This window comes from Hyperolius riggenbachi, chromosome 4 (assembly GCF_040937935.1).
Source record: "Hyperolius riggenbachi isolate aHypRig1 chromosome 4, aHypRig1.pri, whole genome shotgun sequence".
Classification (NCBI taxonomy): domain Eukaryota; kingdom Metazoa; phylum Chordata; class Amphibia; order Anura; family Hyperoliidae; genus Hyperolius; species Hyperolius riggenbachi.
The window spans coordinates 247175798-247188524 of NC_090649.1; the positions used below are offsets into that span (position 1 = coordinate 247175798).

At 42.4% G+C, this 12727-nt stretch overlaps 1 protein-coding gene across 1 annotated transcript in view; it reads right to left on the minus strand.

Annotated features, from left to right (window-relative positions):
- PGM3 (phosphoglucomutase 3) overlaps nt 1-12727 on the minus strand; it is a 37011-nt gene that overhangs the window by 20423 nt on the left and 3861 nt on the right. The window contains exons 2-3 of the mRNA XM_068281556.1: nt 1674-1878; nt 1416-1600 (exon numbers count right to left, since the gene is read on the minus strand). Of these exons, the coding sequence (XP_068137657.1) occupies nt 1416-1600; nt 1674-1877 (389 nt within the window). The 5' untranslated portion in view covers nt 1878. The remainder of the gene's footprint in view (nt 1-1415; nt 1601-1673; nt 1879-12727) is intronic.

Below are 12727 nucleotides of genomic sequence, written 5' to 3' on the forward strand. Positions count from 1 at the left end.
TTATTGATCAGGGCTCCTGATCAAGAGATAATACCAGGATGACGTTCCTGTATATCTCAAAGTTCAAATGTTAAAAATATTAAAGTGAACCCAAGCCGAAGCTTGGGATCAAAATCGGATCCTTAGGGCCCGTTCTCACTTGAGCGGGAATTGCGCGATTCCCGCTCATGGCAAACCGCTAGCTGTTTTACAAAAAACGCTACACATAGTAGCAAGTGGCAGTGTTCTGACTGCCGCGTTGCAGTGTCCAGTGATTTTTCCGCGCTAATCGCGGGAAAAATCACTCTCGCAAAACTCGCCAGCGTTTTGCGATTATAAGTGTGAACGGGCCCTTAGCCTCAGTATCCTATTGAGGTTTCCCTTGCTTCTCCGTTGTCCCGTTGCTGTCCACATCGGGGCCCCGCACCCCCTCTTCCACCCATGCGCAGTACCACTGAGCCCATGGCTCCAGCTTACTGTGCAGGCGGCCTCGGCCAGCTATTGCGCCCCCACCCTGGAGAAAGAAGAGCTGCGCTCAGCGATGGGGGGTACATCAGAGCAGTGAGGGAAGTCTCAATAAGTTCCTGAGGCTTCCTTCTCTTTAATTATCTATTTTTTTTTTACCCAAGCTTTGGCTCGGGTACTAGAAGTTCTTCTACGACAGTAAATAAGATAAAGTCAAAAGACCATTGTCATTTAGGCTGAAAGTAAATGTGATGTGAGAAAACTCACTTCAGGCTTGATGCTTCACTTAGTAGAGGGAAGACTCCCTCTGGATAATATAAAGCCTTCCCGTTCTTCTGCTCAGCCCATCATTCCAGCGATGTCCGCTGGTAAAGCTGCTCATCAAGTAGCTCTTTGGAACTACTTGTGTGCGAGGAGTTCCAAGGACTGGTGCATCTGACGGACTCTCACCTGACGTACTGCACTATATGTTGTTAAAGCATGTTTGTTTTGCACAATGTGGTTGGTATCTGCATTATGTTGGTGCCGTTATTGTTTGCACTATGCCAATTGCCATGTGTCGACAAATAATTCCGGCATCTGTCGCACTTGGCGAATAAAGTTGATTCTGATCACTACTGCACATGCTCCGGAAAATACACAGGGACACAAGTAGCTACGAACTGTGTGGCTAGGTTGAATAGCTTTACCGATGGACAGTGCTGGAAAGACAGGCCGATTAGAGGTAAGGAATGGCACTATACTATCTGGAGCCTCCCCTCTATTTAGGCAAGTATCGAACCCGAAGTGAATTTTCTAATTTCAGATTTGCCTTTATGCCTGAAAGCAACAGTGCTTTCTGGTGAAGTGTACATCGTCTAACGTAAGCTGATGTTCTAAGTGACAGAGGAGTGTTTTACAGCAAAATGGTAAACACAAGAAAATAAGATACTCAGTGATAAATGCGCTCCATGTAAGCAGACTCTGCATACCGTGTATCTCTCCCAATAGCTATGAAGGATTCTTGCTGCATATTTATGGACTCTTGCTTTATTATATTCGTCAGGACGGTTTGTAGCTCATGCTCCTCAGCGTTAGCCAGGTTAGTGGCATACACCTCCCATTCTTGAGCTAGCATTTCACCCATGGGATCCACTAGCTTTACACCATTGTCCTCCTAGGCAGGAATAGCAGCTAGTTAAACAATGTACAGTCATAATATCAATAATACACGTGGTCGCGTAACTGACCTCAGGGTTGTGAGAGGCAGTTACCATAACGCCAATGCCTGACTTGGTGTTCTTGGACCTCAGGACCGCCAGCAAACCCATACGGTACATGACATGGTCCAGGTGTTCTGCTTTGGTCCGGAATCCTGCTGTGCCATACTGCAGTGTGAGTCCAGCTGGCTTGGCATGGCGAGCAGAGGACTTCAACACTGCTTCTAAATGCATTCTGAAATTAGAAACATGATCATAACTACCATTACATTTGCCCTTTACTGAGAAGACTAGTGTCCCATCAGCAGAGAAGACTAAGATGGCTCATAAAATATGTAGTTCCAGTTCAGATCATTTCCTATAGTAAGACATTTAGGTACTAAAGATGGCTACATTTACTGCTCTGCCTGTAACATAGAAAAGCCTACATTTACAATATTTTACCATGATTGTGTATAGGTTCTTGCATGCACATTTCTGATGCATATCCCACACAGTCGTATCCATTGATACGTATACACTGAAACGCTTTTTATTGATTTTGTATACACAAACGCTTTTCAGTGTGAAGCTGTAGCCACACTGAGCACTTTCTGAGCGCTTTTTTGGCCATCAGCAATTTCTGAGAGCTTTTAAAAAAGGCTCCCATTCACTTACATAAAAATGCGGTAAAATCACTGTAAAATTGCAGATTGCAATTTTTTAAAAAATGTGACCGCGATTTTAATGCAAGGGAGCGCTTTTTTTCTTAGAAGTGCTCAGAAAGCAATGATAATGAAAATAGCGCTCAGAAAGCACTCAGTGTGGCTACAGCCTAAAAGTGTGTAGAAAAAGCAGTGAGGGCCTGAGCACACTAGATTGCTTGTGTCTGCTTCTCAGCAACACGTCAGTCTGTAACATTGACATGTTGCTGAAAAACAGACAGAAGCCCGCTAGAGTGTTCAGCCCCTGAGGGTTTTTTTCTTAGGCCTGGAGCACATGTGACAAACATTTTTTTTCTTGTAATTCTAGATTTTCAGACATTCTGCAATAGTTCTTTGTCAGTAGTAATTGTTTGAATGCAGTGGAATACATCGTAATTCTGAGCACACGCTTCTTGCAGAAAACAGGATAAAGCTGGGGGACGGTCGGGGGAGGGAGCAGACATGCGGTTCTCAAACAGGTCACTAGCACTAATGGCCAGTGTGGCCAATGCAAAGTGGAAATCAAATTGAAACCGGTGGGCACAGTCCCTGCACACTGCAAATCCGTTTTGCGATTCCAATTTGCAATTCCGATTTTCCCTGAATACAATCAACAGAAAACCAGAGGAAAAATGCAGCATGCAGTAACGATTAAAAATCAGAATCGGATGTAAAAAATGATTAAAAAAAAAAATCTGAATCAGATAGAAATAATAAGGATAAAATTTGGGTGGAAATGGAACAACATTTATTAAAACATCCTCTAACAGGGGTTCCTTGGTTAAATAGGAAAATATCAATTATACATCCGGCAGGCTGCTTCCTGAAGAACTCCCTAGAAACACTGTTTACTCATAGAGCTCAATAAATAAACCTTCCCCCCTTCTTCTAATCCTGGACAATCCAGATTTTGCCCCAGGATGCAAAGAAAAAGCATAAATACATCTAACAGGACAGCAACAATTTAGTGCTGATATGTTGGTTAAAGATGGGGAATGGGTGTCCCTCTCGGAGTTCAGGGAGAATACTCAGAATCCCAGATCAATGGAGTCTATTGTAACTTAGGTCATTCCTTAGATCTCAGGGTATAAAAATTGATTTCTCCAGAGAACTAAAACCCTTTGAAAAGATGTGTAGAGAGGAGGGACAGATTAACGTCTCTCTCTCTCTAGAATCTATAATTTGCTAAATACTGAAAAGGACCTCACAAGGAAGTGGAGAATAAAGTGGCAAAGAGACCTACAGAAGGAGTATACCGATACGGAATGGAAGAAAATATTATAGTTCATGCATAAGCACTCCATTTCTACAAGAATCCAGGAGTCTGGGGTTAAAATAGTGAGTAGGTGGTACCATACGCCAAGTAATCTGAGCAATATGTTTAGGGAAGTAGACGCCGGGTGCTGGAGATGTAGATCTGAAAGAGGGACGTTATTCCATATATTTTGGAGTTGTCAGAAAATTAAACCATTTTGGATGGAAATTAAAAAAATATATGGAAATGATAACTGGTCGAGTCTTGCCAGAGGATCCAGATTTCTATCTTCTGCATGCCAACTCCTTTAGTATAAAAATATATAAGAAATCTATAATGAGACATTCAATAAATGCAGCAAGAGTATGGATAGCTAGATGGTGGAAAACACACACCCCAACTATTGGCGAATGGCTGAAGGAACTAACAGATTTCCCGGATGGAAAAGCTTGTCCATGAAAATAAAGAAGGATAACAGTTGGTGGAGGAGGTCTGGAGGGGGTGGAGAGCGTTTGTGGAGAATGAGGAATACATAACCTTGTTAAGGAAAAAGAGACACAGGAATAGAGGCATTCATAGGGGACTAAAACTTGGACTCTAGGGATGCTGTGCCCGCTGACCTGGGATCTCCCCCCGCCCCCACCCCCTATCATTGGTAGGGAATGAGAGGAAGTTTGTTTGAGTTATGAATGTGAATTTGGATGTATAGATTTTGTAAGGGGATATGTGGAATGAATGTGGAGATAACGCAAAATAAATTTATGGAATAGGAGAAATCAGTAATTGGTAGGAGTAGACCTGAATTTATTTATTCTTCGTTGGAATTGACATTTCAAGAGTCTCAATGTTTTGGGGGACTTTGTTCTATAGATTAATGGCCTGAGAGATGAAATGTTTTATTGTATAATTATAGAATATGTATGGACAAGGTGTACATGTGAATGGTAAAAAATTCATTTTGTATAAATAAAGAATCTGGGGAGGGGGGGGGGGGGGGGTAGGGGAAATCGCATGCAGTGTGCAGGGAGCATAAATCACACAGGTCATGAATTCACATTGCAAGTTTTAAAATAGCACAGTGATTTGCTTTCTCCCCACATACTGTATGCGAATCGCATGGTATTCTCATACAATGCTGTCCTATGCAGCCGCAGAGGTATGCATATTATGCAAATACAGATCTAGTGAAGTATTTCTCTCGTTAAAAAGGCAGATTAGTAAAAATGCAAAACACAATAGATAAAAAAAAAGATGCACACAAAAATGCAAGTGCAAAATGCAAATGCTTTAAAATTAATGCTTTTCTGCCCCCTGCCTCATACACATAACAAACAAAGCAATAGCTGTGAATAGGGATGGTCAATGAGATGCAAATAACGAGTTGATGCAGGATTAAGCAAATTTATGCAACTTGAAAATAAACCAATAGGATTTCACTAGACAGAATTTGATTAGTCCATTTTTTTTAAGCTGCATAAGATTGCATAATCATGCATCAACAGAATTATTCACACTTCCCTGATCATCCCTATACATTAACCATCCTGATGATTGACTGTCTTATGCATTTACACATGTAAAAAATTAACAGTGTGAATAAGATCAATGTACATCAGTAAAGCGATCAAACAGACCTCTCAGCAATGTGTCACCATCAGCGCAGCCTCCTTACCTAGTAAGGCCATTTATGACAATGGGTCAAACCCAAAATGTGGATCAAGCTTGCTAATCAATCAATGCTCCTTAAAGATAGTCAATAATAACTAACTGGCCCCTTCAGTGACAAAGGGTTTTCCCAATTCCCTGCTATCAATATAAATAGGACACTGTCAGACTACACTTTGATGTTACTAAAACTAGGCTTTTTTGAAAAAGAAGGCTGCAAAGCAAAACTAAGAGCTTTTAGCTCAAATCTATATAATGCAAGTAATAATGCTAAACATTATTTTATATTCTGCTGGGAGAAATGCATGAAAGTTTTCTTCCAGTCACTGGATTCATCCAGGTGTTGAACCTGAATTGCAATTCAGGTCCCGGTGTGTTTCAGGTTAAAAAAAAAAAAAAAAAAAAAAAAAAAAAAAAAAGGTTCCCTCGTGCCTTGCAGCAAGGTACCCCCTTCACAAATAAGTGATTGAATGCTCATATGAAGGCATAAATTAATGAATAAAATAAGTTCTCATTCTTCATCATTTTATGCAAAAAAAAAAAAAAAAAAAAAAGCTTTGTGCAGCCTTAAAGCTGACCTTTTTCAGGCAAGGATATAAGTTCAGACAAGGTACGACCTGTCCAAAGTCTATCTCCTGTAGTATGTGGAATTCTCTGAAGCTTGCTTATTACCTCACCTTATGTTTACTCCTCTATCCCTTTAAATGCTAAGCTCACTCTTGTGTGTCATGCAACTGCTGTACATATACACTGGAGAATAACTTATACTTAATTGTCACATGTATGTTTTACTCCTTATTTTGTATATTACTGCTGACGAATAAGGCACTGTATTAATCAAAGATAATACTTACATTTCATGTTACAAGCAAAGGACAGAGAACTGAAGTGAGAGAAATATGGAGGCTGAGTTCAGAGAAGCTGCGCCCCCCCCCCCCCCCCCCCCCATCAGCATAAAGAAATGTTTCATCCTGTTTGGTTAGTGCTAAGTTTGTACAGTTCAATACTTAGTACAGGATTCGCTCAAATTCATATGTAATAGGTTGTGACAGTGCATGAGTACTAGCGAAGCGAGCTGGATGGAGGCTGTGAGCACGGCAGCCAAATACAGCGTGAGGATAGCACATCGGGAGGAGCCACCTGAACAGGGGACACTGTTTCACAAGCCATCTTATGTGAGTGCAATCCCATTATACTATTAAATAGTTTTACAGTATTAAGCTATGAGAGATTCTTATTTGAGGTTATCATATTGGTCATGAATAGCATATGGAGGCTAGGTTTACAGTGGGACGCTGCGTTGTGACTTTAAAGAGACACTGAAGCGAAAAAAAATTATGAAATTATGGTTTGTATGTGTAGTACAGCTAAGAAATAAAACATTAAGATCAGATACATCAGTCTAATTGTTTCCAGTACAGGAAGAGTTAAGAAACTCCAGTTGTTTTCACTATACAAAAAAAGCTATTAATCTCTACGACTTTCAAAGTCGTGGAGAGGGCTGTTTTCTGACTTTTATTATCTCAACTGTTCGTTAACTATTTACTTTTTCTCTGCCAGAGGAGAGGTCATTAGTTCACAGACTGCTCTGAAAGAATCATTTTGAATGCTGAGTGTTGTGTAATCTGCACATATTAGAGAATGATGCAATGTTAGAAAAAACACTATATACCTGAAAATAAAAATATGAGAATATTTTCTTTGGTGCTAATCTTCTCGTAATTATTCATAGTACACAACCAATTCATTATATCATATTTTTTTCCGCTTCAGTGTCTCTTTAAAGTCGCAACGCAGCATTACAACCCAACGCAAAGAAAAAAAATAACCAAAAAGCACATTAAAGTATACCAGAGCTTGTTTAAAGAGACTCTGTAACAACATTTTCAGCCTTATTTCTTCTATCTTATAAGTTCCTACACCTGTTCTAATGTGGTCTGGCTTGCTGCAGCCTTTTCTAGTTGCACTGTCTCTGTAATAAATATAATCTTCTTTCCTTTGTCAAGCCTTGTCGAGGCAGAGAGGAATGCACTGCTCTGCTGTGATAGGGAGAAGTTATACACACCTCCTCCATGCCCCCTGCAGGCTCTGTGTGTGTACTGTGTGTATGAGTCAGACAAGCTCACAGTCCGCATCTGCAGGCTCAGGAGCTGTGACCTTGTGAACAGCTGTGAGTGCAGAAAGATCAGTTCAGAGCTCAGACAAGCAGCTGAGGCAACAAGTGGTGTAACATTCAGAGGAGCCTCTGCAAACAGGCACCTGCTCTGATGATGTATTTCCTGTTTGGCGGCCATCTTCATAGTTTACAAAAACAATGAATAAAACAGTGATCTTATCACCAAGAAAGCAGCGGGGAGCAGCGAAAACGTCAGAGGGGGCTAGGAGAAGACAACAAACAAGCTGGTACGTTTATGTAAGATTTTCACAGTACAGATTCTTCCTCAGTCTACTGCAGCGCCGGTACCGGGTCCCGACACTTCCGTCAGTCGGAGCCAGTCTGGCGTAAGAGAAGTGCGCCCTCTACGTATCTCTCTAGCAGCTGCTGGAGAGATACGCAAAGAGTGAACTTCTCCTGCGTAGACTGGCTCCTACTGACGGAGTGCAGAGACCTGGTACCGGCGCTGCAGAAGACTGAGGATGGCGGCGTGGAAGCGATCGGTGCGTATGGGGCTGGAGGAAGCCCCAGGTATGTGTACATTTTTATTTAAGCGAGCTCCGAGTCCCTTTAATGCTGCGTTACAGTCACATACATTAGATACAGTAGAGCATACAGGCAATGAAAAGTCTGCTTCCTGGTACCTGTTAACATCTGCATTTAGAGGTAACGCACTGCAGCAGTGTGTTATAACGCGACTTTAACCTTTTGGGGACTGGCAGCCTAACCCCCCTTAAGGACCAGGGCATTTTACCTGCGGGAGGGGGGGGGGGGGGGGTCAGACAGACCCCAAGTTTAGATAGCTAGGCATTTGTGTCTGCTGTGTGGCCATGTGTCCCCAATACAGCCAGAAGCCGTTACTCACCTCCCTGGGCTCTGCAATGAGCAGCTCTAGCCCCCTCCGCTCTGGCTGGTATCCCTGTTTGCACTGACTCAGTTCCGGGTCGCGGCTTGATGACGTCATCTGACAGAGTCATAGCGAGCAGATATGCCGGCCAGAGCGGAGAGGAGCGACGATCGTCGAAGGAACGTCATGAAGGTGAGTGGACCCTCTTCTCCACCTACCGCAGCTGTTCTGTAGTGATCACTATGATCCGCCGGCAATCGTAGTGCTCACATGATCAGGAGCCAATCGCAATGGTTCCTGATCACGGAGGGGAGGGGTCAGCTGTCATGAGACAGCATAATCGCCCCTCTCTGGTGCGCACGATTGCGGCGGGACACTTCGATTACGAGGACATTGAATCTACATCCAGTCAGAGCGGCAGCACCACCTGCTGGACGTAGATTCAAACTACTTCGGTCCCCATTTGTTTAATGTCGCACTGTGAATGTCACATAGGGTTAACATTGCAGTGTGGTAACCTGCATTATAAGACTTAACGCAGGACAATAATGTCCCACTGTGAACATAGCCTGAAGGTGAAATAGGACATGGATCATATCTGATCGTGGAGGTTCGGTGATCTGGGAATATACCCAATGCGCTACTAGAACCTGGTGGTCATCGCATCTGGTGAACGCCTCCTGATTGGGTGGGACCTTGAAACATCTGCAGGAGAAAAAGGACTTCATGTAGAATTTGTGGGACATTTCCATATGAATTTGATTGGCACATGTACTGAGTATTGAACTGTACTATTGTTAACCACTTCACCCCAATGTTGTTTAACGGACAAGAGCGATTTTCACCTTTCAGTGCTCATCCCTTTCATTTGCCAATAGCTTAATCACTACTAATCACAGTGAAATGATCTATATCTTGTTTTTTTCACCACCAATTGGGCTTTATGGGGTTGATTTTTTTTTCAGTACGGTAATTACTTTATTTTTTTTTTATTTTAAAGGGAAAAACAAGGAAAAAAAAATACACCATTTCTCCAATTGCAATCCCTATAGGTTTAATATAAACACTGCTACTGTTCATAAAACCTACACATTTTATCTGCCTATTTGTCCTGGTTATCACAAGATTTAATTATGTCCCTAGTACAAAGTATGGCGACAATATAGTATTTGGAAATAAAGGTGTATTTTTTTCTTTGGTTTTTTTTTCACAATTTTCACGTGCACGGCAATGCACGTGCAGGAGTGCACACACGCGCAGCGGCAGCAGCACTGTTTGACTTATAAAAACTTCCTGGAGCCATTAAGAGGCTCTAGCAGGACGTTTTTATAAGTCAGCTTGTGATTAAGTGGCTGAAGTGTACCTGAGCTGAATGTAATAAAAAAAATTTGTACATACCTGGGGCTTCCTCCAGCCCCATCCGCTCGGATCGCTCCCACGCCGCCGTGCTCTGCTGAACGCAGCTACGGGAACCGGGTCCCCACGCTTCCGAGCGGATGGGGCTAGAGGAAGCCCGAGACACAGTACAGACCAAAGGTTTGGACACACCTCATTCAAAGAGTTTTCTTTATTTTCATGACTATGAACATTATAGATTCACATTGAAGGCATCCAAACTATGAATTAACACATGTGGAAGTATAGTACATAACCAAAAAGTGTGAAACAACTGAAAATATGTAATATTCTAGATTCTTCAAAGTAGCCACCTTTTGCTTTGATTACTGCTTGGCATTCTCTTTATGAGCTTCAAGAGTTAGTCACCTGAAATGGTCTTCCAACAACCTTGAAGGAGTTCGCAGAGATGCTTAGCACTTGTTGGCCCTTTTGCCTTCACTCTGCGGTCCAGCTCACCCCAAACCATCTTGTTTGGGTTCAGGTCTGGTGACTGTGGAGGCCAGGTCATCTGGCGCAGCACCCGATCACTCTCCTTCCTGGTCAAATAGCCCTTACACAGCCTGGAGGTGCGTTTGGGGTCATTGTCCTGTTGAAAAATAAATGATGGTCCAACTAAACGCAAACCGGATGGAATAGCATGCCGCTGCAAGATGCTGTGGTAGCCATGCTGGTTCAGTATGCCTTCAATTTTGAATAAATCCCAAACAGTGTAACCAGCAAAGCACCCCCACACCATCTCCTCCATGCTTCACGGTGGGAACCAGGCATGTAGAGACCATCCGTTTACCTTTTCTGCGTCGCACAAAGACACGGTGGTTGGAACCAAAAATCTCAAATTTGGACTCAACAGACCAAAGCACAGATTTCCACTGGTCTAATGTCCATTCCTTGTGTTCTTTAGCCCAAACAAGTCTCTTCTGTTTGTTGCCTGTCCTTAGCAGTGGTTTCCTAGCAGATATTCTACCATGAAGGCCTGATTCACACAGTCTCCTCTTAAAAGTTGTTCTAGAGATGTGACTGCTGCTAAAAATCTGTGTGGCATTGACGTGGTCTCTAACCTGAGCTGCTGTCAATCTGCGATTTCTGAGGCTGGTGACTCGTGTTAACTTATCCTCCGCAGCAGAGGTGACTCTTGGTCTTCCTTCCCTGGGGCAGTCCGCATCTGAGACAGTTTCTTTGTAGCGTTTGATGGTTTTTGAGACTGCACTTGGGGACACTTTCAAAGTTTTCTCAATTTTTTAGAGTGACTGACCTTAATTTCTTAAAGTAATGATGGCCACTTGTTTTTCTTTACTTAGCTGATTTTGTCTTGCCATAATACAAAATTCTAACAGTCTATTCAGTAGGACTATCAGCTGTGTATCCACCTGACTTCTCCACAATGCAACTGATGGTCCCAATCCCATTTATAAGGCTAGATATCCCACTTATTAAACCTGACAGGGCACACCTGTGAAGTGAGAACCATTTCAGGTGAATACCTCTTGAAGCTCATCAAGAGAATGCCAAGAGTAATCAAAGCAAAAAGGTGGCTACTTTGAAGAACCTAGAATATGACATATTTTCAGTTGTTTCACACTTTTTGGTTATGTACTATACTTCCACGTGTTAATTCATAGTTTGGATGCCTTCAGTGTGAACCTACAATGTTCATAGACATGAAAAGAAAACTCTGAATAAGAAGGTGTGTCCAAACTTTTGGTCTGTACTGTATGTATAAATATTTTTATTACATTCAGCTCTGAGTCCCTTTACAACGAGCAGGAGGCACACCAACAGCAAGCCTACTAAAGTGCAAACAGAGACAGATAGTGCACATCAGATATTGTGTACTGTAGTTTGTGCTGCAAAAACTAAGATTTATGCAGCTTTCCTTTTAAAGATAATAGCACTTATTTTTTCCCCAGGCAATAACATCACAGCCTATGGACATGAAAAATGGTATGGTTGGGTAGTGCTGCAAATCATTCTATAAGGGCTCATTCACACAATGGCTATCATTCATAAAGCATTTCCGCATGCAGAAATGCTTAAAACAGCTGACTTTACCGAACACTCGGCAAAGTCAGCATTCATAAAGGCTCTTTCCGCATGAAAAAAATGACACTACCGAGCAGAGTGATAAATCACCGCCTTGTGCGGTGATTATCGGAACAAATGTAGCAAAATTAATCCATGAAGATCACTGCAAGCGGTGTGAGGTCGGGAAGTACCGCTCACTCTGATGTGGCGATAACAATGTAAGTGAATGGAGACACACAGACCTCCCAGGCAGCTGCAGCAGAGCGGAACACGGAGAAATGTATCACCTCGGCAGCTTCCGTGTCTCTGCAAGCCTACCGCCTGCCTAGTTCGGGGAATCTCCGCACTGCTACCGCACATGGATACATTTTTATGAATGCCCACCCAGAAGTCTAAAATACCGGCAACTGTGTTTTCCCGCATTGATTCCCCTTACCGACAGCTCCTTTATGAATGATAGCCTATGTGAATTGCAGTGAGTTTTTGATGCACTGCACATAGTGTGCGTTTTACATGGTAATATAAAAGCCCCATAAACTTTGCTTTTATCATTCACACTTCAACAGTGAGTTGCTGTTCAGGGCATTTCAACTCATCTGGACTGATTAAATCTCATAGAAATGCACAAAAACTCACAAACCAATTCATGAGTTTTTATTCCTGCATCTTAATGCATTTCAACTCACTAACTAGTGTCAATGAGCCCTTATAATCTGAAAGATTCGTGTTATAAAGGTCAAAAGTTCACTCAGGCCTCCCTACAACACAACAAAGGCTGAGTGAGGCTAAGTGAGCTTTTGACCTTTTTAAAAACTTGAAAATCTCAAAAACTATAAAAGAGAAAATAATGATTTTTGCAGCACAAATGAGCACAAACACAGCCCTATCCAACCATTCCAGTTTCATGCCCATAGGCTGTTGTATTGGGCTGGGTGATATTACTGTCTGGGGAGCCACCCTTACAGTCAAATAAAAGCACAGCTGCAGTCGTATTCAGACGCAACATGTGGCGGTTCTCTGCCATTAGATAACGCCACACATGTCAAGTGCAGACACATC